At 61.1% G+C, this 27,938-nt stretch overlaps 1 protein-coding gene across 5 annotated transcripts in view; it reads left to right on the top strand.

Annotated features, from left to right (window-relative positions):
• The window catches only part of HDAC5 (histone deacetylase 5), a 65,054-nt gene that overhangs the window by 1,851 nt on the left and 35,265 nt on the right, over window positions 1-27,938 (top strand). For 2 of the 5 annotated variants that reach the window (XM_044999745.1, XM_044999742.1), the window contains exons 1-3: window positions 25,565-25,830; window positions 26,865-27,006; window positions 27,656-27,770. In XM_044999745.1, coding sequence (XP_044855680.1) covers window positions 25,594-25,830; window positions 26,865-27,006; window positions 27,656-27,770 — 494 coding nt within the window. In that variant the 5' untranslated portion in view covers window positions 25,565-25,593. Of the gene's footprint in view, window positions 1-25,561; window positions 25,831-26,861; window positions 27,007-27,655; window positions 27,771-27,938 lie in introns of those variants that run through there. The other 3 variants (XM_044999740.1, XM_044999743.1, XM_044999744.1) reach the window with 2 other exon arrangements.

Genomic DNA, 27,938 nt, shown 5'->3' with positions numbered 1-27,938 from the left:
TCTCTTGAGGTTGAGTTTGTGGGTGGGAGCGACGCGTGACCTTGCGCGGAGGGACGATGCGCCCGGGGCTTGGGGTGTTCAGCGGGGCGCGGCTCCCGTCCCTTCACGCGCGCGCCTCGTTGTCCGGCGTTCCCCGCGAAGGGGTTCATTTCGCTGCCGGCCACCTCAGGGTGAGGGGCTCTGGCTTTCGAACTCCCCAGCGGCGCTTGAGGAATGAGGATCGGGTGGAGCGTCAGTTTCCAGCATGGGCCCCTGGGAGCAGGGAGGGTTGATCTGTCAGTGACCGGAGCAGGGGGGTGGATGCCGGGACGTTCTGCCCTGATTTACCACCCCCACCTCTGGCTCCCTGAGATCTTCGATCCGCCTCTGAAGGCAGAAGGGAGCTAATTTCTCCCCTCTTCCAGTTGGCCAGAGCCCCCGGCAGCGCCGGATCTCAAGTGGGCAGCGTCAGCTTCCATTTTAGCCCCGCTGCCTTCGGGTACCTGAGATGTTAATAGCAACAACTCCCTTCCTTCCTTCCCTGGGCTGGGAGATGCCTCCGAACCGCTGGGCTGCCCCCGGCTCTCCTGGAGCTGTCCTCCTCTCAGAATCTCCCCCCTTCTCTGCCCTCCCCTCTCGTCACGAAGAAGGGCTCCGTGACACAAGCCGTGCCCTTGTATCAGCCGGGACGTGGAATTTGGAGCTGGCGCTCGCAGGGCAAAGGAAAATGGGGTGGGGGGTCAGCAGAGGGGTGTGGGGGTGCGGGAGAGAAACACAGAAGCCCGTCGCCTTGTGATGGCGCAGAGCCGTCCGCAACGGGCTAGGAGACGCGCTGGCCCGTCAGTGCCTGGGGTGGCAAATGGGTGAGCGAAGGTGTGTGACAAGGATAAGCAAGCGAGAGGGTGCAGGGCTGGCTGAAGTGCAGGTAGTTATGTCAGCGTTACCTAATCCTGGTGGAGTTTGCAGCTGGCCGGATCCCCTGGCTCTGGGAGGATTTGCTGGTGTGTGTGTGTGCGTCAGGATTCGGGTGCCTGATTACTACAGGTTGTAAAGCAGCCTGGCTGGGACTTGGTCGGACTCCGCTTGGATGCGGTGGCTCCGTGGGAAGTGATGGGTTTTGATGCAGGACTCGCAGGGTGAGCTTTTTTCACACAACACACAGTCAACCTGTGGAACTCCTTGCCAGGGGATGTTGTGAAGGCCAAAACTGTAACAGGGTTCAGAAAAGAACTAGATAAGTTCCTGGAGGACAGGTCCATCAATGGCTATTAGCCAGGCTGGGCAGGGATGGTGTCCCTAGCCTCTGTTTGCCAGAAGCTGGGAGTGGGCGACAGGGGATGGATCACTTGATGATTCCCTGTTCTGTTCATTCCCTCTGGGGCACCTGGCACTGGCCACTGTCAGAAGACAGGACACTGGGCTGGACGGACCCTTGGTTTGACCCAGTCTGGCCGATCTCATGTTCCCGTGGCCTTGTGTTGCGCAAGAGGCTGGACGCAATGATCCCATGGCCACGTGTTCACTGGAGTCGCCTGGAGACGCTCTCAGGATGGGCTGGGGGTGGGCGTGGGCACGATCCTGGTCCTTTCAAAGTGGGACGGTTCTGGTGTGCAGGTGAACGCAAAGATGTGCCTAGAAATCCATCTTGGGCAAGGTTATGACTTTGTCACTGTATTTTTTAGTAAATTTCATGGCAGGGGTGCGGGGGGGAACCAGTAAGCCACAGAAAGGTCACCAAATAATGTTGTTTTGCTCCATCAATATACACGAGACAGTAGTGGGGGGTGCTGAAAAGTGATCGAACCTGATCTGCACTCGCCTCACAGCGGCAGCTCCTGCCCCCCGGGTCAGGGCCCAGTTCCTTGCTCCGGGTGTTGTGACCTGGCGCACGGGGTCAGGTCTGGCCCATCCGCCTCTCCGTCTATGGAGGGGTGGATGGGCCAGACCAGAATGGCCCAGCGACCCCGTGCGCCGGGTCACAATGCCGCTCGGCTTGGGGGCTCTGATCAGATGTGGTTTCACAGCCGGCGCAGGGGTAACGCAGAGACCCCCCCCGTTTTCTCCAAGAGCGGAGGTGGTCCCAGCTGGAGCCTGCCTAGAGCTTTATTGGATAGAATATTAGTAGCCACCAGTCAGGCACGTTCCCGGGACAACAAAATCGAAGCAGTTTAACTGGCCCTCCCTGGTCAATACGGTCTGACCCTGCCCATCCACGGGCCTCAGAGAGAGGCAGAGAGATCCCGACTCCCCCTTTCGCAGAAGGAGGGAAAGTGATTTGCCCAGGGAGACACAGCAAGGCAGTGGCAGGGCTGGGGATTAAACCTAGGTCTGTGCGCCCAGTCCCCTGCCCTGCCCCACCGCGAGCTTGTTACGCCCGCCCTGCGCCTCGGCCTTTGTCCAGCCCTGTAACTGTTCAGCCTGCGGTTCCCCAGAGCGCAGCAACCTGCGGGCTCTGGATTGTGGGCTGGTCGGCGCGTGTCACCCGGGGGAGGCGCTGAACGGGGGGGTGTTCGGGCTCTGAGCCCTGCTTAGCGGCAAAGTTACAAAGCGTGTCCCGGACGGGTTCCCTCCGGTCATGGAAACGGACGCGGTGCCTCTGATCATGCAGCGCTGGCGGGGGGCGGCATGGAGACACCCCCCCGTCTTGCTGCTCGTGTCCAAGGGAAGCCCGCGCGTCAGCCCCTCGGTGGGAATGTTTAAAAGGAGCACGAGTCGCCGTTCGCCAGCCGTGAGTCACCCTGTCTGCAAAACCATAGGGCCGGGAATGCAGGGCCGCTGCGGCCATCTCACCGGCTTGGCATCTCCGAGGGCGCTCGCCCAGCGTCGCCGGCCCATGCCACGGCTGCTAATAAAGGATTTTTTTTTTAGAGGGGGAGGAATGTGGAATGTAAACACATGTTTCAAATAGAAACCTTGTAACCTTCTGGGATAAACAGGAGGTCACGCGGCCGGGGGAAAGGCCGGAGACTCCACATGGGACGTTTCAAGTGATAGCCCGTCCCTCTCCCCTTTCATTGTGGAGGTGAAAGGAAAGATGGCAGAAGAGTTAACCCCGGTTCCCCCTTGGGGTTCGTCTGCTGCACACCAAGCCCAGACTCGGGTTTGAGTCCAAGCTCCCCTTCCGTCCACACGCGCCTCAGGCTGGCTTGGATCGGCGAGCACGCAGGACGGGGGCCTAGAACCCTGCTAGGGGGCTTGTCAGAGCCCGGGTCCCAGCCCCGTCCTTTTGCAGGGTGCACGCAGCTTCAGTCACAGACCCGAGGCCGAAGGTCCGTGTGGTGCAGTGTGGGCGTGTTAGCAGGGCTGAAACTGCCAACCCAGGTTAAAATGCAGTGTGGACGCTGTGGCGCAGGGTCGGAAACGCCAAGGCCACAAACCTGGGTCTTACAGACCCGGGCCCAGTGTGCAGGGTAGAGAGACCCTCTGTGTCTTAAATCGGGGCACCCAAGAACCAAGGCCCCCAGAACTAGAGGCACTTTTGAGATGGCGTTTCCACGGCCTTTTACTCCAAACTGCTTCAGAAACGATCAGAGCTAAAATGCAGCCAGCTCTGGGGTGGAGGGCAGCAGGCCGCTTCACACGCGACACACAAGAGTCGGGAGGGGGTTGGATCTGATGGCTCCCACCGAATCTTGGCTGCTCCTGGCAGAGTCCGGGGCTAGTTTGGGAGGAGCAGACAGCTCGCGAGGCAGGTTTGGGATAGCGGAGCATCTTGCCGGTCAGGGTTAGTGTCTTGGTAGAGGATGGGAATGGTGGACAATAAGAGGTACTGCAGGCCAGGGACTGGGTCCTGGTGTGTAGCACTAAAAACCAGGAGACCTAGGTTCCATTCCTGGCCACTGACTCAGTGTGGCCTTGGGCAAGTCATTTGGCCTCTCTGTGCCTCAGTTTCCCCATCTCTTGTTTATGTTACGGAAGTGCCTAAAGGCCTGCTTGTGCTCGGTGCTGTACAGACACACAGCGAAAGGTGGCCTCGGCCCCAGAGAGTTCATATGCTAAGCAGACAAGACAGCTGCGGGGTGGGAGGGGAGGTGACTTGCTGGAAGTCACTCATCAGCTCAGTGGAAGAGCTGGGAACAGACCCTGGGTCTCCTGACGTACGCCGCCCACTAGGCTGTACTCTCTCCCCTGCCTGATAGCGGCTAGTGGTACTCAGCTACCCTTCTAAAGTGCTCTGATCTCTGCCGCGGAGAACTGCCAAGTATTGAAATTTGCAAGCAGGGAATTAACTCATAATGGCAATTTCCAGACAGACAGACAGACACGTGTGTACAGACTGCAAAGGGTTAATCTGAGTGGCTACTAGCTTGTATCCTGGGGTAGCCCGCTCTCTCCCAGCATCCGGGGAGCTGAGATGCTAGTGGATGCAAAGGGGAAAAAAACCAACCCATAACGGGCGGTGCTGAAAGATCCACCATCCAAGCTGATGAAATTCCCATTTCACAGCCGAGGGAGCCAAGGGCTGCATTTCGCAGCAGAGACTTTCGTCGCTGTGAAAACCTGGCTGGCTTTTACGCCGCTGAATGGGTGCGGGGCTGTTGCCTTGGGAAAATCCCTGCGCTGGTTTCACAGCCTGTGGGATTGCAGTGGGCACCCGTCCGGTCCGCTGTCATCCTCGCTGCTTATCAGGCCAATCCGAGCCCCTCCGCAGAGCTGTCTGGGTGTGTCCCCTGGACGCAGGACACATGGTTCAGCCCTGCCCTGTACGGGAGAAAAGGTGGGCGTGTCAGGGGGAGGGTAACCAGACCAGGGGTCTTCAACCTGGGTTCCAGTCCCACCTCTGCCACTGACTTGCTGGGTGATCTTGGGCCAGTCACTTTAACCTCTCTGTGCCACTCTGTTTTCAAGCAGGAGCCTCTTGAACCCTCCGTGCCCTGGCTTTGACTGGGACCGCGGTGCTCCTGGAATAAAAGTAACGCGACTCCTAGATATGTCCAGCTGGGGGCTGTGATAACTGGGGAATCTGCCCGCTGTGCTGCGTGGCTCATGCTGAACCAATAGCCCATTAGCTGTGGGGTGATGTTGTGTATCGTTTATTTCAGGCTGGAGCCTGGACGCTTTCACTTGCTGATTCTGACTGTGCCGCCAGTCAGGTTGAAATGGCTCTTCTCCCCCCCGACAGCTGTCAGAGCGAGGGCCCGGCCACCCCGGGGTGCTGGCTTGCAAAGCCGGCCCAGGCTGGGTACTCGTGATGCCGCCCTGAATGTTATTGGGCTCATGTTGTCCTCAGGGGCGGGGAAGCGGGGGTCTGTGACAGCAGGGGAAGGGGAAAAAAATCGCTGGAGGGGAAATGGATCCGAAAACAGGAGAGAGAGAAATGCAGAGAAGAGACTGACTGAAGGAGCAGAGACGGGAGAGAGGGAAAAACCACCTGTGCACTGAGCTGTTAACAATTTGTATTTCGGTGCCACCCCAGGGTCCCGATCAGGGATCGGGGCCGCATTGTACAAGCGCGGCGTGGGAGATGGTCTTTGCCTGTCTAAGTCAGGCTGTCTCTAGGGCAGCCCGGTGTGTGAGTGAGAGAGGTTTGGATTTATAATGGAAACCAGTCACAGCTCCTCCTGCCTTTCCCCAGAACACTCCCAAGGTACCAGACTCTCTCCGCTGGAGTCTGGACTATGCTAGACAAGTTCAGCGCATCCTGCCGCAGAGATGTCGTGGTGATTTTCACTAGCTCTCATTGGGGTTTGAACCGAAGCAGCCCCCAGGGCCTCCCCCCAGAGCGTGCCAGGTACTGCAGAGATGTAGTGAGAGCACTGGCCCCCGGGAGTTTACGGGAGGACACCAGGGAGGGATTATGGGACCCGGAGGCCCAGAGAGGTTAAGGGCTGGGTTTTCAAGAACTCCGCCCCCCACAATTGGGCCCAGATTTTCAGAAATCCTCAGCCCCCGGCGGCAGCCACGGTGACACCTCTGGTCCCAGCAGGCCCTGTTCTTTGGAGAATGAGGCCTCAGCCCTTGTGAAAATCTACCCTCGTGTGACTCTGAAGTCGTCCCGTGCAGTGAATCTGTGCTCCTGGCCACCCGCCGGGGAGCTGGTCCTGGGGCTCTAGTGAGATTCCTAGTCCTCACTGGCACCAGCCTTGCTGGTCAGGGCCACCAGGTCTCCTGAGACCCAAGCCCCCTTCCTCGCCCGAGTTTCCACCCTCTCGTGTCTCACAGACATCAGATCCCCCCAGACTCCCCCTGTTGCTGGCAGGAAGGGCGCTCCTGGGGCAGTTGGGGTGGGGTTGACAAAGACCGATCCCCTGAGTGCGATTCCCCTGTCGCTCGCCCCGGCGTGAGTCCAGAGGCCTGGGTGGAGCTCACCCTGGTGTACGTGGGCCCTCTGTGGCCATCTATACGACACTCCTCGCCAGAGCTCCCTGGGCAGCCGGTGCCAGCGGCAGCAGTGGGCTCGCTCTGGTGGCTGCAGCTCCTCTCTCTGATTTCTCAGTCCGGCTATTCCCAGTGGCGACGTGCTCACGGAGGGCGCTGTCGAAAGCATGCCAACGGCTAAGAATACCGGGCCGGTATTTTTAGAGCTGAGTTTTAAGCTGCTTTTCGCTGCCAGCTTGGCTTTAACACCCTCCAGCAAGCGCTGCTCTAATCCCGCTCCGCTGCGGAGCCTGGCAGCTGGGTGTGTTGCGGGAAGGAAGCTGCGCTCGTGCTGTGCCATGGCCCTGCCAGGCAGCCGGCTGGGAAGGAGAGGTAGAGCAGGCTCACGCCCTTAGCTGTACGGGTTATTTCTTTAGCCCGGTGTAGGGGCCTGGGAGACACAGATCAGTTAATCATCCCACTCTGCGTGTTGGAGACAAGATCCTGAGCCCACCCGGTCTCCGGATGCCCGTGCTGGGCCGCTAACCTCCATGTCCTCGCCCAGGGTAACCTCTAGCGGCCCCAGCCGAGATCACGGCCCCGTGTGCCTGGTGCTGTACATACGCCTGGCAAAAGACAGCCCCTGCCCTAGGGAATTTGCGATCTAAACATTGGGAGAAGGGACCAGCCGTTGTACGGGGAGCTGAGAGGTGAAGTGACTCGCCCCAGGACACGCAGGGAGTCTGTGGCAGGGATAGGACGCGCCGTCTTCCAAGTTTGAGGCCAGGGTTTTTAACCACAAGGCCAGCCACGCTTTATGCACTGCCTCCCGGCCGTCCAGCCGTAGCTACATGGCTCTTCACCGGAGGGCAGTGTCCACGCAGGGCGGCCCCGCTTAGCCGGCCGGTTTACAAACCAGTTCGACTCGGTAAGATCCTGTGATTTCGGTGTAAACAAGGCTCGAGGCGTGAGAGTTTCTCAGGCCTCCCGGATGGGCCGGGGAAGGTATCGCCCCAGCCTGAGCAGACGTGGCTGCTGCAGGGGACGTGAAGGGTGGGGAATCCAGTCCCAGCCGGGGAGGGAACTGGACGGGCCCAGTGGGAGCCGGCGGCTGCCCTCAAGGCCTGTTGTGGTCTGGAGAAAACTGCCTCCGAGCTGGAAACAGGGGCACCTTGCAGGCAAGCGTAAAATCCCCTGTAACGCCGGGTGAAGCCTTCCAGGGGAAGCTGCCCCTGGCTTGCCGGGGCCAGGCTGCAGTTTTTAAACCCCGCTGGTGCTGCTGCAATCAGCTGTGTCTGCTCAGCCCTGAGGGGGCCAGGGACCCCCTGCTGCCTAGCTCAGAGCCCTGAGGGGGCCGGGGACCCCCTGCTGCCTAGCTCAGAGCCCTGAGGGGGCCGGGGACCCCCTGCTGCCTAGCTCAGAGCCCTGAGGGGGCCGGGGACCCCCTGCTGCCTAGCTCAGAGCCCTGAGGGGGCCGGGGACCCCCTGCTGCCTAGCTCAGAGCCCTGAGGGGGCCGGGGACCCCCTGCTGCCTAGCTCAGAGCCCTGAGGGGGCCGGGGACCCCCTGCTGCCTAGCTCAGAGCCCTGAGGGGGCCGGGGACCCCCTGCTGCCTAGCTCAGAGCCCTGAGGGGGCCGGGGACCCCCTGCTGCCTAGCTCAGAGCCCTGAGGGGGCCGGGGACCCCCTGCTGCCTAGCTCAGAGCCCTGAGGGGGCCGGGGTTCTGGCCAGGGTTTGGTTCGGGCCCTTCGCTCAGCAGGGGAGACGTTTCAGTGGCAGAGCGGCGGGGCCGGGGAGAGCCCGGACGGGTGGAGGCTAAAGTGAATCTGTGCTTCTGGCCACCAGGGCTGACGAGAGCGGGGGGAAGCCGGTGCAAATTACCGGGGCCTGGTGGTCCGGAAGGGGGCCCGGGGCCCGGCTTCCCCAGCTTCGTCGGCCCTGTTTAGCCGGTCTGCCCTTGCTGGGGGCCCGGAAAATTTTTTTTCACCGGGGCACGAACCTGCTCTTGGTGGCCCTGCTGGCCACTAGCCAGGGAGCTGGCCCTGGGTTCTAGTGAGATTCCTAGTCCTCACTGGCACCAAGCCATGAGGGAGGAGAGGGCCCCGGGCTGGACCTCAGGGGTTTGCCACTGACCTTGGGTAAGCTGAGGGATCCACTCTCCTCCGTCACAGGGATGTTGGGAGTCCAGCAGTGGGTGCTTGGAGAGCAACATGGCTGGGGCGCTGGGTGACTTCTGGGCGGCTGTTTTGAGCCCAGGCGCTGGGTGGCTGCCTCCAAGCAGAGGCTCCCCCGGGGCGTCCCTCCCCTGCCTGCTCTCGCTCCCTGCGATCGGGACGCAGCGTTGATTCTGGGGCTGCGTGGCTCACCTCGGCCGGTGGCCCTGGGGGCTGCTGGGAACGCTCAGCATGGCCGACCTTGCCCGCTGCCGGCCCGTCTGCGAGGGCGGGGAAGAAACCCCCTTTCTTGAGTAGGAACCTGAGCATCTGCGGCTTGATGTAGCCTCCCAGCTGGGCTGGTGGGCCTGCGGGGAGGGGCTCCCGCTGCAGCTAAAATGGCCGAGCGGCTCTCCGGGCCTGCTCCGTCTCCCATCCAGGTCGCTGTGAGCGACATGGGACTCGCTGTCTGGGTGGGAAGTTGTATCTGAGCACCTCGCAGCTGCCCGCACCGTGTCACCTCTGTTTTACAGGTGGGGAAACCGAGGCACAGGGCCATCCAATGCAGAATTTTCTTAAGTGTTCAGCACCCACAATTGGGGCTAGATTTCCCCCCCCCCTCCCTCCAAGGAGGTAAATTTCCCATTTAAGCATAGAAATAAGCGGCCTTATTCATAGAGGGACTGGGACTCAGGACGTGGGAGAGTGTGGACTAGTGGCTAGAGTTAGGCAGCTGGACCAGCTCTGCCACTGGTGCGCTGTGTGACCTGGGGCAAGTCCCTTTCTGGGCATAATATTTTCACGCTTTTCTCAAGGGGGCTTTCAGATCATTGGGGGAAATGCTGTGTGTGTCTTCATCTGCTCCCCATCCTCTCCCCCGACACACACACCCCAGCCTGCCTGGCTGGAGCAGGCTCTCGTGGGTTTGCAGTGTTCACAGCTCTTGTGGAGGAGGGGGAAATTTCAGGAGGAAGGAGCATCCTGGTTCGCTCCCCTGCACAGATTGGTTCCGGCCTTGCTCTCCCGGCTCCGTGGGGAGGAGGTTTCTGCCAGCAGCCTCCCCTCTGGCCTTGCAGCCCCTCTCTGAGCAGTCCTCAGAGCTGTTTCCTTGGGCGCTTGCAGCTGGCTATTGTCCCTGCTGCTCAAGAAGAATTGCACCATCTCCTTGGAGTGGAAAATTAATGGCTCGCAAGTGTCAGGTGCGAGGTCCCCTTGGTCCCAATTAAAGCAGTGGGAGCCTGTTGGTAGGGGCTTCCTACCTACGTAAATCCCTCTCCTCAGAGCACCTGCCACCCCTGAGGAGCGTCCCTCGCGTCCAGGCGCGGCCGAGACTTCCCTGCGCCTCCGACTGTCCAGGGGTGGGGCAGACCTGGGAGGGAGAAACGCAGGAGGGATTTGCACCTTCCCTCAAGAAAATCTGAGCTTTGTAAACTCGTCCTGTCGCAGTCCCTGTCTCCCCCAGCAGGGGGCGCAGTGGGAGGGAGGGTAGCGCTGATGGGGGGGAGCTGTCCCAGTAGGGGGCGCTGTAAGGGATAGTGCAGAAGTGACTATGCCCAGCACGAGTACAGGTTTCTGCGGGTGGCTGTTCAGTGGGGATCTCTTTGAAAACCGGGATCCTGCACCTGATGCCGCTTGCAGGCTGGATTTCGTCCCTGGGCTTTTAGGGAGCAGGACCTGGAGCGCTCTGGGTTTCAAACGCAGGGTGCAATGGTCAGCACCCCCGGGTTTTATTTCAGGGGCTCAGCTCCTGCTTCGTGCTTAGAGCAGGTGCCAGAGAAGCAGGACTCCTGGGTTCTCCTCCCAGCTTTGCCCAAGGCTCTCCCCCACTCTGTGGCTCGATCCCGCCGGGCAGTAGGGTGGGGTAACCCCGATGCGCCGCTCGGGCATTCCCCTTTGCAAAGCGCTCTCGAGACCTTTGCACAAAATTCCAAATCTAGTATTATCCTGGCTGGGGGGGTTTCTCGATGTGGGGATTGAATCAACACAGACGCCAAGACTGAGGTCGGAGACAAATTCCTTTCTCTTAAAGAAACTGGGGCAGTGTCTCCGAGGGCTTTGGAGTTATAGGAGTGGCAGCAACTGCACTGGTTTCCCAAGGGGGGCATGGGGACCTTCCCCCCCCCGTACTTCCATCACCTCGAGATGTTCCACAACCCAGCAGCCCTTCCTTGGGTGAGATCATCGTGGCCATTGTTGCTTTCAGAGGTTGCCAACCTGGCTCTGGTGCCGTCTCCAGAAGGGACTGGCCCAGCTCGGGGGAGGTAGATTCCACTCTCAGATGGACCCGCAATCCCTGGCCACAGCAGTGGGTTGATTGCACGGTTTGTTTACAAAGCTGTTTTCTTCCCCTTCAGACCTTCCCCGGGCTCTTTTAAAGAGACACCGTTCTAAACTAAGAGTGACGCTGAACTCGCCGGGCCTGGATTTTCTGTCGCCCTGCACCTTACGGGCAGCGGTTACCCCTGTGCAATACGCGGCCGTGCTGAGCGGACAGCACGTGACACGCGCTTTGCGCCGCACTGAATAACTTTGCCCCAGCCCTCCGGAGTCTGATTCTCGCTCCCGGCAGCGTCAATCAGGAGTGACTCCACTGGCGCAAAACGGCCAGGAGCAGAGAAGAGTCGGGCCCGAAGGGTATAAATACACAGAGCGCTTCTGGTGACGGCCGCCGTAAACCCCAGAGTCCTGGCCGCAAAACCAGAGCCTGGCAAACGCCAGCCGCTGGGGACTTCTGAGGTGGGTTGTAAAACTCCTGAAAATAGACTCAGTGCAGGATGAAACTGCCGGCTGTTTTGCTACTCCCCTCAGTCTGGCTTTGAACATTCCCTTGCAGCAGTAGCGTGGCCTAGTGGGTAGAGCGCCGGAGTAGGGGTCCGGTAATCTATGTTTGCCCAGCTCGACTCTCTTTATTTTGGGTGCTTTGCTGGCCCCCTGTTACTGTGATATCCACGCACTGCACGCTCTTCAGTGTGTTTATTTTCACTCACCCCTGTGAGGCAGGGCAGGGCTGGGCTGTTATGTATATTGTACAGATGGGAAACTGAGGCACAAAGAGGCTAGGTGACACGCCCAGGATCACAGGGTCTGTGGCTGAGCAGAGATTTGCACCCACTGGGATGGTGAGGGGTGAAGTAAGGGGCCTGGAGATGGGGGGTGTGGTTCCAGCCCCCGTCGGGGGCTCAGGAGATTTGGGATTTAACCCCAGCTTGGCTGCTTGACTCTCTCTGTGTGTGACCATGGGCAAACCTCAGTGTCCTGCCTGTACAGCTGGGACAATCCCCCTCCCGCCTGTGTTGACTGTTGTCGGCTCTTTGGGCAGGGCCTGTCTCTGCAGCACCCGGCGCCGGGGCACCCCTGGGTGCTGCCGTCAGACCTAACGGTAGGGAAGGGAGGGAAGGCCCTGGATCTTTCCCCGCTCCCCTCCCAGCGAAAGAGGGAGATGGCTGAGGGCAGCGCACGCTTTGCTGTCACACCCTTGGAAAATGACTGGGTGTGTGTGGGAGGCATGGGCCTGGGTGGATCATCTTCCCCGACCACAAACGCCGGCTCTTGTATTTTTACATGCGTCTAATTGGGGCTGTCAGGGGAGAGAGGCCGCTCCTGCCCCTTCTCGGCTCCCTGGGGCTTTGCCGTGGAATTTCCCTTGGGGGAGGGTCGGCCCTGCCCTTCGCTGACCTCGGCACCGGAGGAGTCCGGGGGGTGGGGGTGCTGGGGGGAGAGTGGCCATGGAGGCAGTTGCGACGCCAGCCCCTCTGCAGGGCTCAGCTACGCACGAAACGTGGTTCGTGACTGTGGGGTTGTACCACGTTGCCAGCCTGCCGGTGCCCAGGGTTGTGCCACAAGTGCCCAGTGTAGGGAGGACCCGGAGGATCCCAGACACGTACCCTAGAGCGCTGGTTATGCCATGTAAGTGCTGTGGGGCTAGTATACAAGTGAATTTCTCGGACCCGTGCAGCCTGCAACCTGGCTTCTTTGCAGAGAGGCTGGAGGGGGGGAGGGTTACTTTGGGTGTCAGCCCCCCCTCTCCTGCCGGCTGCACGTGGGACAGGCAGAAAGGTGCATCAGTGACTGCAGAGGCAGCATGTGCAGACCCCACTTCTGAGGGCCTCGGAGCTTTTTGCACCCTGCGAGCCATCAAACCGCAGGCTTCGCCCTGTGGGAGGGGAGGATGATAGTAAATCAGGGGACATCTAGGACTTTACAGCTGTCACTGTTCCACGCTCTGTGGCCACTGGGGGGTTGCGGGGCTAGAACGCGGAGCCTCCTGCTCCAGAAGCACAGGCACTGGAGCAGAAGATTCTCTGTTAGCCATATAGGGCCAATGACACACCGATTAAACAGCCCTATTTCATCCAGTAGGGGGCGGCGGTACTTAGGTGTAAAGATGATGCCCGGTCACCAAGTTGAGCGCCTGAGATGAAAGTTCCCAAGGTTCTGACCTGGGGTTTTGGTTCAGCCGAGTTTCTGACGCCTGCGATGTTTGTTTTTGCTGGGGATGAAGCTGCAGCGCAGATGTGGTGATGTGTGGCCGGGACTTGTTTCTGATCAGCGCCCGGTCACCGTGTGCTTTCCAAGGAGTCTTGCTCGGGGACGGGCACTGGATCTCAGCAAATACGTGCACTCACCTCCAGCAGAGGACTCCTCCGGGCCTGGCGGTTCGGCGCCCCGGCGCCTCCGGGCCTGGTGGCTCAGTGCCCCGGCACCTCCGGGCCTGGCGGTTCGGCGCCCCGGCGCCTCCGGGCCTGGCGGTTCGGCGCCCCGGCGCCTCTTTCATTACACATTAAGCCCTGCTGCTGCGCCAGCTGGGACTGGACCGTCCAGGGCTGGGAGAGGGGGAGGAACTGACTAGGGATCAGGATGGGATCTCTGGAAGAGCAGGCGCTGTGATTGGTATAGGGAGGGTTCCAGGGGGGCTCTGAGTGGAGGAGGCGGGAGCAGGGTGCGGGTCGGCACGGTGCCAAGCACTTTCCTTATGGCGGCATTGGGAGTGGAAGCAATTTCCTGGGAGCTGAAGGGCAGCCGGGCTTTGGCTGTGCTGTGATTTGGTGGGAGCCCCTGGCTGGTCACTCCTTTCGCCCAGAATCCTTTGCTGCCCCGTGCGGCCGGCGGAGGTTAAGGGGGCAGCGCGGCCTGCCCTGCCGTGGAGCAGGCGTGTCGGATGTCTACCCTGGGTGGTTATCCGGCTCCCTGGCTGGAGATCGGAGCAGCTCACAGATCACTCTGGCTCTGGAGTCGTAGCGTGGTGCCCTAACCACTGAGCCGGCCAGTCTCTCTGCCTCCCCGCCCCAGGCTATAGCCTGTAGCAGCGTCCGATGGAGCCGTGGGCTGGGCGGCTCCCCACCGCGTACGCCCTGCTGCTGGCCGGCCCGCCCTCCCGCCGTGGGATGCCAGCTGCCACCCCTCGCGGCTTCCCCCCCGCGGGTGTTTGGTTCTCTCGGGAGCCAGCCAGGCTGGGCACCCTCTGGCCAGAGAAAGCCACTTCTAAGCAGGGCTCCGTGCGCATTTGGCAGGGGCTGGCCCAGGCTGCCCCCTTCCATCTGCTGCACGGTCAGGATTATTTTTAGACTCCTTGCCCTGGTGCTGTTGATAGAAGGGAGAGTCCTCCCCTGACTTGGGGGGGGGATCTCCGCCACTATGGCGGCAGGGTATCTGCCCCCCATTCCCATCGTGTCCTCCGTGGTTTATCCTCCCCCCATGCTAAACCCCCGGCTCCTGAGTCGCCAGCTACCGCCCTAACCACTGAGCCATCCTGCCCCTTCCCCTTCGTCCCTCTTCCTTGCAAGCCGACACCCAGGGGCCCAATCTCCGCTCCTCCTCTGGGGCCGTCTCCGCTCAGCCCTCGGGACCCAGCCCGACTGGGAACGCCGTCCGCTCGGGGCCCCCCTCGTGCAGCTGTTTGCAGCTGGGTAGAGCAGGCGTGTGGGGCAGCGGAGACGCAGGATGGGTGCATACGTCCGGGAGTGGGAGCTGAGGGGACGGGGGAGCCTGTGATGGGCTTCAGCTGCAGTAAAGGGAGAGACGTCCTCCTTGGGGAGGAGCGGGGGCCAAGCCGCCTCGGTGTTTCATGCTGCTGGCCCTGGGTCTGGGCTGCCCTTCTCAGGAGCCACCAAAGCACCGTCTGGATTCTGGGCTGCTCTGGAGCCTGGTGAAAGTGCAGGTCTGAGTGAGCGGCGACGGGCTCCCCTTTCCGCCCTGGCGATGGGCGTGATGTGGGATGGTGGGTCTGTCCCCCAGCACCTGGAGAATCGCCCGGGCCCATGGCAGCCCCTGGATGCGGCCAGAGCAGCTGCTGGGCTTGGGATCCAGCCCACCTGCCCCCCTCTTCCCAGCCAGCGCCGAATGCAGAGGGTGAAGCAAATGGAGGGGAGCCGGGAACATGCACACCCCATGCATGCGTCGCACAGCAAGCGGGGGGTAGGCGGGAACACGCGCACGCGCGCACACACACACACACGTTGTGCAGCAAAGCAAGGGTAGCTGGGAACACACATGTGTAGTGTACACACACACGAGCAGCAAACCGAGGGTAGCCGGGAACGCACACGTGTAGTACACACACGTGCAGCAAAGCGAGGGTAGCCGGGAACGCACATGTGTAGTACACACACACACACACACACACATTGTGCAGCAAAGCTTGGGTAGCCAGGAACACACACGTGTAGTACGTGTATACACACACACACACACACACACACACACACATTGTGCAGCAAAGTGAGGGTAGCTGGGAACGCACACGTGTGGTACACACACACACCTTGTGCAGCAAAGCGAGGGTAGCTGGGAACGCACACGTTTGGTATATACACGCACACACACATTGTGCAGCAAAGCGAGGGTAGCCGGGAACGCACACGTGTAGTACGTACACACACACACACACACACACATTGTGCAGCAAAGCGAGTGTAGCCGGGAACGCACACGTGTAGTACGTACACACACACACACACACACACACACACACACACACACGTGCAGCAAAGCGAGGGTAGCCGGGAACGCACATGTGTAGTACACACACGCGCGCGCACACACGTTGTGCAGCAAAGCGAGGGTAGCTGGGAATGCACATGTGTAGTACACATATACACACACACACACACATTGTGCAGCAAAGCATGGGTAGCCAGGAACGCACACGTGTAGTACACACACACACACACACACACACACACACATATTGTGCAGCAAAGTGAGGGTAGCCAGGAACGCACACGTGTGGTACACACACACACACACACACACACACGTTGTGCAGCAAAGTGAGGGTAGCTGGGAACGCACACGTGTAGTATGTACACACACACACACACACATTGTGCAGCAAAGCGAGGGTAGCTGGGAACGCACACGTGTAGTACACACACGCGCACACGTGCAGCAAAGTGAGGGTAGCCGGGAACGCACATGTGTAGTACGTACACACACACACGTTGTGCAGCAAAGCGAGGGCGGCTGGAAACACGCCCCCCCCGCAGCATTCTGTGCGGCTGCTGGACGCCCGAGCAGCATCCGCAGCCCCGCGATGGCTCAGCGCCCCCACGAGGAACGGGCTCGGCTGCCTCCCGCCCTCCCTCTGCCCAGGGCGGGCTGGCGCCAGGGAGCGAGCCTGGGCTGGAGCTGCGGATGTGCCCAGCGTGCCAATCAGCCAGTGCTGCTGCTGGCGGGCGCAGCGGGAGGCTGTGCGGTATCCGAGCCGCGTCCATCCCTCCATCCATCAGCGTCAGGCCGCCTTGAGGAATGATCCAAGAGGGGGAGAAGGGGGCATTAATATTCCAGGCCATCCGCCGCCCCCGACTTCCTGCTTGGATTAGAACAGGTTGTTCATTCAAGCGTGCAGGCCCCTCCGCTCGCATACAAATGGGGTTGCGTCTGCAAGGCGGTTACTCACGACTGCGGCGGCAACGCAGCTCCATTCATCCGCAGCGCGGGCCGTGCCCGGCTCCGGGGGGGGGACAAAGGGGGCATTGCAGCGCGCCTGCCGGCCTGGGGCCCTCCTCTCCCAATTTCAAGGGGGCCGCCCCATGGCAACGGGACGTACGGGCTTAAGCACGCGTGGTACGGGGTGAGGGCTGGGGCCGTGGGGGTGGACTGGGAGCCCGGACGCCTGGGGTTCTGCATTGTGCTCACTCTGCCCCCGTGGGCGGGAGATCAAGGCTGCAGTGGCCGGTAGTTTTTTAGGGATCGGATGCGCGACTCTTGAGACCTGTTTTCCAGGGTCACTGGGAGCTGCGAGCGCTCTGGCCAGAGGTGTCCCCACGCCGGCTCTCCAGAAGCGGAGGCGTCCGGAGACACTGGCCTCCCGGCTCTCTGCGCCTTGGCTTTTCCGTCTGGAAAAGGGGGCTCCCCACGCTGGCTCTTTACTGATGCCTCTCGCAGGGCTTGGGGCGCAGAATATCCCTGTTACGGCAGCTGGGTCAGATTTCTCGTGACCGTCATCCAGCGCCACTGCTGCTTTCCGGGGCAGACCCTGCAGCCCAGACTGGGGTTCTGGAGAGCTCGAGCCCGTTCTCGGCTCCCTCGCCGACTCCCTGCACGGCCCTGGGCAGATCCCTTAATCTCCCTGGCCCTTGGTTCCCTGTCAGTGATGTGGGTGTAACGAACAGCCTGCCTGTTGCCGGGCTGGCTTTGTCCGACTGCGAGCTCGCCAGGGCGCGGACTGTCTCCTAGCACAGCGGGGCCCTGATCTCGGCTGGTGCTTTTAAGCACGGCCACACTAGTCGTAGTAATAACGTGCTGTCAGATGCACGCTGCCGTTGAAATGCAGCCCTGTCACGGAGATTGACTGCCACTCGTTGTCTCCTGTCGGAATGGATCCGCATTGGAAGGGGACACTGAGGCACAGAGAGGCGCAGTAACGTGCCTCAGAGCACGTGGCAAGTCATGGGAAGAGAACCGGGGACTCCCAGAGGGCTGCTCGAGCTGTGCTCCTAGAACTGGAGTCGTGACTCCAGTTCCCCACCCTACGGGCACGCCCTCCTGTACTGATGCCGATATGAATAAGGGAGTTATGGATGCTTAAGGCAGTGTTGCCTAGTGGCTAGAGTACTGGACTGGAGAGACCTGGGTTCTATTCCCGCGACCTGCTAGATGACCTCGGGCAACTCATTCTGCCTTTCTGTGCCTCAGTTTCTCCATCTGTAATATGGGGATAATGATCCCGACCTCCACTTGAATGTGCTTTGAGGTCCCCTGCTGAAGAGAGCCGGGTGGGGGGTTATGCCGGGTGGCTTCCAGGTAGGATTCTCTGCCAACATCCAGCCCAATTGGCTCATGAAACGAGGAACAAAACGTGAGTGAGTTTTGATTTCCTCCATTTTTTCCAAGGCCCCCCATAGCTCAGCGCTGCCCCTCCACCCCCTCGCTGCAGCAGAGCACACGGAGGAGATTTCTGCCACAGCAAAGCTGGTATTATCCACACTCCTGGCAGGGGGTTGGTGCCGCATGAATGGCCGGCACAATGGAGAGCAGGCTCGGCCCCTGGCTCAGCGAAGGGCTGGATCATCACAGCGTCACGGTCGGGTGCCAGAGGACTGCTCTGGTGGCGTCACCGGACAGCACGGCCGAGCGGCCCCGTCGACTCCCTGGCATCTGGTGTGGGAGTCAGTGCCAGGGAACATTGCTTCTCTCGGCAGCTCTGCAGGCTGGGGCCTGCCGTTAGCCAGCGTGGGGTCAGCCCTGCCTATGGCCCCGAGGGGAATTCAGTCCTGGCTTCTCTGCCCTGCGTGGGGCTTACGCCGTCTGCACTGACATTCAGCGCACAGGTCGTGCTGTTCACCTTAAAAGGGCTTCCCCTAGGTGGCCTGGGGAAAGCGAGATCCCAAGACTTGGCTAAACAAGTCGGGGTTGAGCTGGGGATAGAACCCAGGAGTCCTGACTTCCCTTGCTCTCCTGACCAGACCACGCTGCCCTCCCGAGTCAGGAATAGAACCCGGGAGTCCTGACTCCCAGCCTCGGAAAGTGCTTTGGGATCCTCCGGCGAAGGCGGGAAATGCGACTATTCATTACACGGAAGCTCTTGTGGCGAGTAGGGGGATGCACTGGCCGGCTCGGGAAAGCCGGAGGGAGGTCCCACTGAGCCGGCTGCTCCTAGCCGGCGACCACACCCCCGCCAAAGGCGGGCACAGACTCGCCAGCGGACGGATCCCCTGTGTCGGAGGCCAGGCTGGAGCCTCTTGGTTCTCCCGGACAGCTGGTTAGGGAGCTGACGGTGCATTTGGTGTCCTCGGCCTTTCATGGCTGGGAACAGCCAAACCCATGGTCGTAACTTCCTGTTCCGGTGCGGGGCACTCGCGGGGCGGACGGGTGAGGTTCCACCTCGGCCGCCTCTTCCAAAGCCAGCTTGGTGCCTCCCGGCCGTCCCGCAGAACAGCGGCTACGTGCCGCTTGGCGCAGGCATGGGCAGAGTCCGGACCTGCCGCTGGCCGCCTGCCCCGAGCCCTGCCAAGCCGCAGCGGCATCCCCGGGCAGCCGCACCCGTTGTCAGCAAGGGGTAATTTTGCTACGGCCTGGGTGTGGCCGAGGAACGAGCACAGTAAATGAAGGGGGAAGACAGCTCTGGGAGAGCTTCGGTCACAAGGCAGAGAATCTGCGCTCTTCATGCCCTGCTGGGCCCAATCCCCCGTGGCCCTGCACCGCGGGCGGGAGTTCCCAGCCAGGCGCAAGGTTACCGCTCGGATCGGAGAACGGGGTTCTCCGGAATGGCTGCGCCAGGGCACTGGAGAATCAGCGCCATGGTGGGCACGGGTGCAGCCCACCACTGGAGAACCCGGCACCCTCTTGGGGTCTCCGCTGCTCCTTTTTGGAACCCACTAGGGAGAAGGAGCCGGCGGCCCGGTGGGTGGAGATTTGCTGGGAAACGGGAGGGGAGAGGGGACGCCGTTATTAATGAATGTGGTGCTGGTGATGATGATGCACTGAAGCTGCCCCAGGACCCCCTGGTGCTAGGCGCTGGATGGACACAGCACAAAAGGCTGGTGCCCCTGTTCCCAGTTGGGGCCTGAGGCTGAGATTTTTGGCTCCTAAATCCTCAGGGAGGCTTCTCAATAAACGACCTGATTTTTTTGCACAGGGTCGAGGGCCCCGCAAATCCCATAGAGGTCGCAGGGACTTGCGGGAGGTGCTGCGGGGAGGGGGCCTCTCTGCAGAACAGACCATGTCCCCAAGGGCTGGAACGTGAAATTAAGCGCTGAACGTTAGGCTCCTCTGGTTAAAAGCCTTGGCCGGCGCGTCCAAGCATGGCCCCGGTTCTGGCTGCACCTGGGCGCTGATTTCCAGGCGAGGCCGGGCAGCCACGTTTTCCGGCTGAAGGCGTCAGAAGCTGATGGGGGCCCAGGCATGTATAAGGGGTCTCAGTTCCTCCCCCCTGCCCCGGAAATCGTGGGCCGCTTTATGAAATACAGGCCAGAGGGTATCTAGGCCTAAAAGGCGTTTAGGTTCCTAACTTCCAGTGGGACTTTTCAACGCTCGTGAGGACGGACTAGGGCAGGGGTTCTCAACCCAGGGGCGGGGGTCTGCCCCCCTTTGCCCTTCCCGGATTGCCCGGTAGGCCCCGCTGGCTCCGTGGGAGGGGAGAACGTGGGCCGGGTTCCTGGAACGTGGGCCGGGTTCTCTCTGGAGCCAGGCATGCTCCGGGTCCTGGGGCTGGGATCAGCTTTCTTCTGACCCGTGGATCCTGGCATCCTTTCAAACCCCAAGGCCTTCTTAGGACTTGAAAAAGCCTCAGAATGACACTGGCTTGGGTGAGCGGCGCGGCTGATCGGCATCTACTCACGCAAGCTGCCCCATTGACTTCAGTCGGCGTAGGGCTGTGGTGTGGGTAAGAGCCCGGCCGTGTGCGATCCGTCGCCAGGACTCCTGGGTTCTGTTCCTGGCCGGGGAGGAGAATGTCATCCAGTCAGTAGAGCAACGTTTGAGGGGAGCAGGGGAGAGAATACGGACAGAGGTTCAATCTCCTCTGAGTCGCACCGGGCTGAGGATTGGCGCACGTGGGAGCGGGGGGAGAGGGAGATTGGTGCTGTGTTTCGTTGAGAGGGGGCTTGTGCCCGTAGCGTTGGAGATCACAGAAGAGAACGAAGTGTCAAACGCTCCGGGTCAGATAGGATTGCCCTGCTTTTATAGATGGGGAAACTGAGGCATGGCACGATGAGGAAAGTGACTTGCCCAAGGTCACACGGCAAGGCAGTGACCCAGCTGGGAATAGACTCTACCTCTTCTGATATCCAGTGCTGCGCTTTAACGAAAGGTCATGCTCCCCCCCATATGTCGCACGCTATATATAGTCAGTCACATATGTATAATAATATTTCAGGCTGTCCCTCAATAACATAGGACTGGGGGGGATTCCTTGGGACTATGAGATCAGGCTCCTGTTATCTCACGGCAGCCCTGTCGTATCCTCCTGTTCATACACTGCTCGAGCTCCGTCTTAATCCAGGCCGTTTGCCCCACTCCTGTTGGGAAGCTCGCTCTCCTCAGATGGTTATTCAGACATTTCTGATAGTGCCGCCTAAGGGTCTGTCTGCCTTGCATGCTAAGCCCAGCCCCTCCTGCCGTCCACACACAAATCAGTCTGACTCGGGTCAGCAAGCACTCAGGATCCGGGTCCTAGGACCCTGCTAGAGGGGTAGGTCAGAGCCCAAGCCCTGCAGACACTCGGGTCTAAGCCCTGTCAGTTTGCTGTGTGGACGCAGCTCAAGCCACGGACCCAGGTCAGAAGGTCTGTACAGGGCCGCGTGGACACGTTAGCACGGCTGAGAGATCCAGGGTTACAATGCAGTGTGGACGCATTAGCATGGTTATGAGATCCAGGGTTACAATGCAGTGTGGACGCATTAGCACGGCTGAGAGATCCAGGGTTACAATGCAGTGAGGATGCTCAAGGTGTGGGGCTTTGAAATACCGAGTCCACAAGCCTGGGTCCCACAGAGCTTGGTTTACAGTGCAGAATAGACATTCTCTGAAGGGCTCAGCTGTGACCATGGCCCCGTTTTACTTACCCACACTCAGCTCACAATCTCAATAGACAAAGAGCAGGAGGGGAAACTGAGGCACGGAGCGGCGACGGGACTTGCTCACGGTCAGTGGCAGAGCTGGGACCAGACCGCCAGCCTGGTGGCACCCATTCCTGTGTCGCAGCTACAAGATGAGTCATCTTCTCTCTGTTTTGCCCCGTGTCTGGACGCACGGGGATGTTGTTGCTTATGATCTGTCTTGCGGTAGCTCCTTGGCACCCCAAGCAGGGACCCAGAACCCCCTGGTGTTAGATGCTGTACAAATAAGGCGAGTTAGGCACCTAAGTACCTTTGAGGATCAGGGCTCAGTTCCCTTCGTGTAACATGGGAGATAATATTCCTGTCCCTGAGCATAAACTCAGTAAAGATTGTCAGGGGCTTAGACGCTGTGGTAATGGGGGCCGTGCAGGTGCGGTAGGGAGCAGTTGAATTGCTATATGACGTATCTGGGGCCTGATTCTCCCTCGCGTGGCAGATTGTGCTGTGAAACTGATCCCGACGGCGTGTTTGCACCCCCTGGACACAAGCATAAATGACAGTGCAGGGTGGGAAAGAATCAGGCCCCTGCCCCTGCCGGCTAGCCAGTCCCACCGCTTCCGAACCAAACGATATGTATAAACCGACCCTAAAGCAATCCCGCTCCCCCCACCCCCCGCCGCCCCGATCCAGCCGGGTTTATAAAGATTTAATCTCCCTCATTTGCTGGAAGTGTCAGATCAAAAGCCCGAGGCAGGTGCCGCCTCCGCAGAGGGACTGGGACGAGAGGATAAACACTCTTGATCTGATGTCAAATTATTGAACCGAGCAGGGTCGTCTGTGTGTGTCACTCGCCCTACGCACGGGCTGGGACCACGTCACCGCCGCGTCAGCAGAGTTGCCATGGCGAAGGAACACAAAGGTTCGGCTGTGGTGTGTGTCTGGGAGTTGGCGGGGGTGTTTGTGTCATGCAGCAGACGGGAGCCGTTCGCCACCCGCCTCGCCGTGGGGAAGTGCAGGGGTTTGTGGGAAACTGGCTGAGCCTTGACCGGCCTTTCGCTACCAAACCGAACTGTGTAGACGCGTCCCCCGATTGGCATTCTCGGCTCGGTGGTGGATTCTCCTGGGGTGGGCGGGCACCGCTCTCTGGCATTTCTAAAGGGCCCATCCTTGCAGTACCCGGGCGCCAGTCCGGTTTCCTCTTGCATCTTTCCTTTGCCTGCCCCTGATTATTAGCTGTAGCGGAGCAGCGCCTGGGAGCTCCAGTTGTGCTAGGTGCTGTCCAGACACAAAATACAATGACAGTCCCTGCCCCAGAGGGCCACAATCCAGGTGGATTCAGACTGGGGCGAAGACCATACTGGCTGGGACGAGGGGCAGTGGCCTCAGCTCCCAGTCTGCCTAGTGGTTGCCATGTTTTTTTCCTAGCGGCCCCCCCCCCCCCCCCAGGCAGTGCAGAGCTGGCAGAGGGGATTGGAAATCCCTCGCTTCCTCTGCACCTGCGGGATGTGACAGTCTTACTGTTCGCAGCAGGAAATATCGACGTGACGGTAGCGCCCAAAGTCGGCCTCGGGGGCCTGTTGTGTCGGGTGCTGCACACACGCGACCGTGTTCCCAGGCAGGCGGGGCTGATTCCAGCTGGAAAGTGAAAATGTGACTCGCTCGTTCCGCAGGCTCTGCTTTGTTATTTCTCCGGCCGTCGCAGCGAGGGGATGCCTGGTTTGTGTGGCGCATGGGGAACGCTGGTACCAGGCAGAGCGACTCTGGGGCTGTCTGCTTTCCTCCAGGAGGGGGCTGCTGCTGTGGCTGGACAGGGATGCCAGAGAACTGGGGGGTTCTCTCCCCAGCTCCGCCACTGACCTTGAGCAGTGTGCCTCAGTTTCCCCGCACCTGTGGGATCGGGTTAATGATACTGATCTACCTTAGATTGTGAGCTCTGTGGGTCAGGTGCCTTCTTTTTGTTCTGTCTTTGTACAGCTCCTAGCACCATGGGGGCCAGGTCCATGCCTGGAGTGGCGAGGCACTACCGTAATTTACCTAGTAGCAATAAAGACGTACCGCTCCTGGCACATTGGCTTCGTGGTTTGTGACTGGGGTGCCTAGGTGCTATGACCATGCCCATAAATAACACAGTATCTCATAGTGGGCGGCAGTGCGTGTGGGGTGAAACTTAACTCATTAATGTTCAGAAAGTGCTTTGAGATCCTCACGGGGAAGGGCCAGTGGTCAGCGATTTTTCTCTCTCTTCCCTTCTGTAGCTTCTTCCTCCTCCTGCCTTTCGCAGCAGCGCTCATGTGCCAGCTCCCTTCAGCGCTGCCCTCCACCTCCCGCTTCCACCCCCCACCCTCCCCGCCCCGCTCACAACAGCTGCTGTTAGGCTCCGTCTATATTTAGCCCTGTGTGTTGGTCCCCCCCCGCCTCGGTCTCGTTACAATAAACCCACAGAAAGGGGATAATTTCCTGGAGAAACCCCTCGCTGCAGGAGAGGTGGGAGTAGCCGGCGCTGCCATGTGCCCCGCGAACACACAAACACCAACACACACAAACACATGCACACACATGTGCGTACACAAACACACAGAGACATGAACACGCACACACGAACACATGCATGCGCACACGAACACACACAAACACGAACACATGTACACACACATGCACACACGTACACTCACATGCACACACACAAATATGCACACACACACACATGAGAGCACACAAGAACATACGCACACCCCCGGCAGGATGACTGCGGCACAGGCCCCTGATGGATCTGGGCCTGTGCGGGTTAATGACAGCGCACATGGTTTTACGACAGACGGGGAGACAATCAGAGGAGTGAGCGACTGAGTCACCACGGCTCTCGACTCATTCACAGCTTGCCAAAGCCCCGGCGCCCGGCGCAGCCATGCCCACAGGGCCTACGGCGCGCAAGGGGCTGCACGGTGGGTTATGGTGCCCTGGGTGATGATGGGAGCGCCCTGCTGGGCAGTGAGGCTGGGGGAGCTGGACTCTGGATCTGCCGAGCCCCAAGGGTCGTAAGAGGATGGGGAATATCCCTCTTCTCCTACCCTGGGCTCTGGCTAGGCCGCCTGCGCTGGGAGCTGCCTCCCAGGCTCAGATCTCTGCCTTGGCAGTGGGTGACGGTGGCTCTTGCATCCAGGAAGCGGCTCTGCTCAGCCGATCCGGGTCCCTGCAGAAGTGACTCTGTGAGGATGCGGCCTGGAGCGCTGGCCGCTTCCCGCTAGCAAGGGTCTCCCTCAGATCCCACTGCACACGTTGGCCGGCGCGGGGGGCAGTGAAGGGCTGGCCGAGAGGGGAAAAGGTGCCCCCCCCAATGCCCGCGCATCGTGTCCAGGGAGTGAGCTCCCTGCGTTCTGGTGGGTCTGCAGCCATGGGTCTCTGCCAGGAGTGAGGGGTCCGCGGGGGCCGACGGGGATAACACTGGACACAGCCAGCTCGATCTACTGCTTGTTTAACGCCGATCCAACCCAGCCCCAGGTTAGCCAGCGTGTGACACTCCGGGACGGGCTGACTGGATGGAGGCTCTGGGGCTCCATTAACGTAGGCCATGGGCAGATGGAAGGAGGGTGGGAATGGGAAATGCAGGAGATTCCATGACCTGGATGGATTTGACTTGGCCCCGTTCTCTAAAGCACGCCGGGCCCACCGGGGCATCACGGCCGTTCCCGGGACGCCGGGCCCACCGGGGCACCCCGGCCGTTCCCGCGACGCTGGGCCCACCGGGGCACCCCGGCCGTTCCCGCGACGCCGGGCCCACCGGGGCACCCCGGCCATTCCCGCGACGCCGGGCCCACCGGGGCACCCCGGCCGTTCCCGGGACGCCGGGCCCACCGGGGCACCCCGGCCGTTCCTGGGATGCCGGGCCCACTGGGGCACCCTGGTTGTTCCTGGGACGCTGGGCCCCACACCCCAGCAGTTCCTGGGGCGCTGGGCCCAGTGGACCCCCAGATGCTCCCTGCCCCCGTGCCCAGCGAGCCAGCAGGAGAGCGGAAGGGGAACTCTCTGTTGCTTTTAGCTGAGAGGGGGAGTCCTCCCACCCTCGATCTCTGCCCTCCCTGCTGGCTGGTCCCTGGCAGGGGCCGATTGCCAAGGCCTGTCTCTGTTTGCTCCCCAGCGGTAGACGTGAAGCCGGTGCTGCCCGTGAGCATGCAGAACTCCTGCGGCAGCGGCAGCAGCGGCAGCAGCCCGGTGGACCTGCGGACAGAGGCCCGGGGCAGCGTGCCCAGCGTGGACCCGGCGGTGCGGGAGCAGCAGCTGCAGCAGGAGCTGCTGGTCCTGAAGCAGCAGCAGCAGTTGCAGAAGCAGCTGCTTTTCGCCGAGTTCCAGAAGCAGCACGAGCACTTGACGCGGCAGCACGAGGTCCAGCTGCAGAAGCACCTCAAGGTGAGACGCCCCGGGGGGGCTGCCACCGCCTCTCTCCCTGCACGGGGTGGAACGTACTGCAGCAGGCTGAGCCGTCGGGGCCGGCCCGCGGACTTCAGGTGCAGGGGGCCTGATTCTCTGCTCGTTCACCCACTGAAGCCAACGCAGCTGCACTGGTGGGTAGGAGAGGAGTGTCCGGGTTTCACACCGGAGGCTGAGAACCCAAAGCCCCCCCGGCCAGTTATAGCCATGGAAGGCAAGGGATGCAGGTGGGACAGTCTGTGCAGATTTTCCCAGCATCCCTTGCTGGCTCCCTGCATTGCCTAGGGCTCCGATGTCTCCCAGCCGCCCCCTATTCCATCTCATCGCCCCTTTGACACCCCTCCTCGATGCTGGTGGAGCAGGCCTGGCTCTCGTAGGATGTGGGGGGGCTTCCATACGGGCTGCCCCAGTGGGGGCCTCTTTGCCAGCTCCTAGCCGGGCTCCCTCTCCTCAAGGAGCCCGTGCGAGAGCCGGCCGGGTCCCGGGTGTAATCCCGGCTTAGCCGCTCGCTCGCTGCCTGACCCCAGGCGAGTGGCTTGATGCCTCCTTGCCCCACCTCAAGTGCCCCCGGCCTGCGGGCGGGGGCCTCTGAGCTGAAACAAGCCCCGCTGCACCAGCCGCGTGAGGGCCTTCCGGGAAGCCAGCCGGGTCTCCCCTCCGTGCCGAGGGCCGGAGCTGGGGAGTCGCGCTCCGGCAGCCTGGGCTGTGACCGGGCCCCGCAGGCAGGGGGCGTGTGCTTTTCAGGGGGCCCCTCCATGCTAACGTGGGTCCCCCAAACGAGGATCTCCTCTGCCACCTGGGTTCACCCTCCCTCCCCCACTCACCTGTTTCCCCCCCCCATTCACACCTGGTGTCCCCTCCCCTCCTTAGTCCCCTCTCCGGCTCTCACTTGGTTTGCCCCCACCTAGTCCCCCCCCCCGGCTCTTACCTGGTGTCATCGCCCCCCCCCCGCCAGTTTCTGTCCCCTTTGCCCACCTGGCCCGCTAACCCGGTCCCCCTCTGCCTGGCAGCAGCAGCAGGAGATGCTGGCAGCAAAGCGGCAGCAGGAGCTGGAGCAGCAGCGCAAGCAGGAGCAGCTGCGGCAGGAGGAGCTGGAGAAGCAGCGGCTGGAGCAGCAGCTCCTCATCCTCCGGAACAAGGAGAAGAGCAAAGAAAGTAAGAGCCCGCCAGGGGGGCGGGGGTAGGCGCTCGGCCCCTGCCCTGCGGAGCCTGGGCCCAGCTGGGGCAAAGGCAGGCCCGGGGGCCTAGGGGACCGAAAGCCTCACGGCCTGATCTGGCTGGGCTCGGCAGATCCCAGCAATGCTCTGTCTGGATCCTGGCGGAGCATTGCATGCCGGGAGTGCGGCTCGAGAGAGAGCGTTGCATGCTGGGAGTGCGGCTCGAGAGAGAGCGTTGCATGTTGGGAGTGCGGCTCAAGAGAGAGCGTTGCATGCTGGGGGAATGTGTCTCCAGGGGGCCCTAGGGACGCAGTATGGAGCTTTGCAGGGGGCCTATGGCCCAGGGCAGGGGCTCACTTTGCATGTCTGAGGCCCAAGCCCCTGAGACTCATGTCGGGTCTGGTCTGAGCTTTCGGTCCTGACCCGCGTCTAAATAAAAGGCCCAAACCCCTTGTCTGCCAGCCTTGGTGTGGGTCTGGTGGCATTGGTGCCGCCCTGCTTAGCACCCAAGTCCAGGGGTCACCTGGCCCGGGAAGCATTAGCCTGCGCTAAACGCCTGGCGGGCTCAGGGAATCCTCCCCAGCCAGGCTCTCGGTTGCTTGGTTGGCCTGTGCCTTTCCCGTGGACCATGTCCCGTCTGTCTGCAGGTGCCATCGCCAGCACGGAAGTGAAGCTAAAGCTCCAGGAGTTCCTACTCAGCAAGTCAAAAGAGCTGACCGCAGGCGGCTTCAACCATTCCCTCCCACAGCACCCCAAATGCTGGTAGGTTGGCTGGCGGGCTCGGCGGAGCAGGGAAGGGCCGGATGAACTGGCTGGGGCCTCTCTTAGAAGACCGAGATCCCGGACTCCTGGGTTCTGTGCTCTGCCCTGGGCAGGAGTGCGGTGTAGTGGTTAGAGCCGGGCGTTAGGACTCCTGGGTTCTCTCCTGTG

The sequence above is a fragment of the Mauremys mutica genome, chromosome 25 (assembly GCF_020497125.1).
Source record: "Mauremys mutica isolate MM-2020 ecotype Southern chromosome 25, ASM2049712v1, whole genome shotgun sequence".
NCBI classification, from domain to species: Eukaryota; Metazoa; Chordata; order Testudines; family Geoemydidae; genus Mauremys; species Mauremys mutica.
This window is presented reverse-complemented; position numbering and strand designations above follow the sequence as displayed.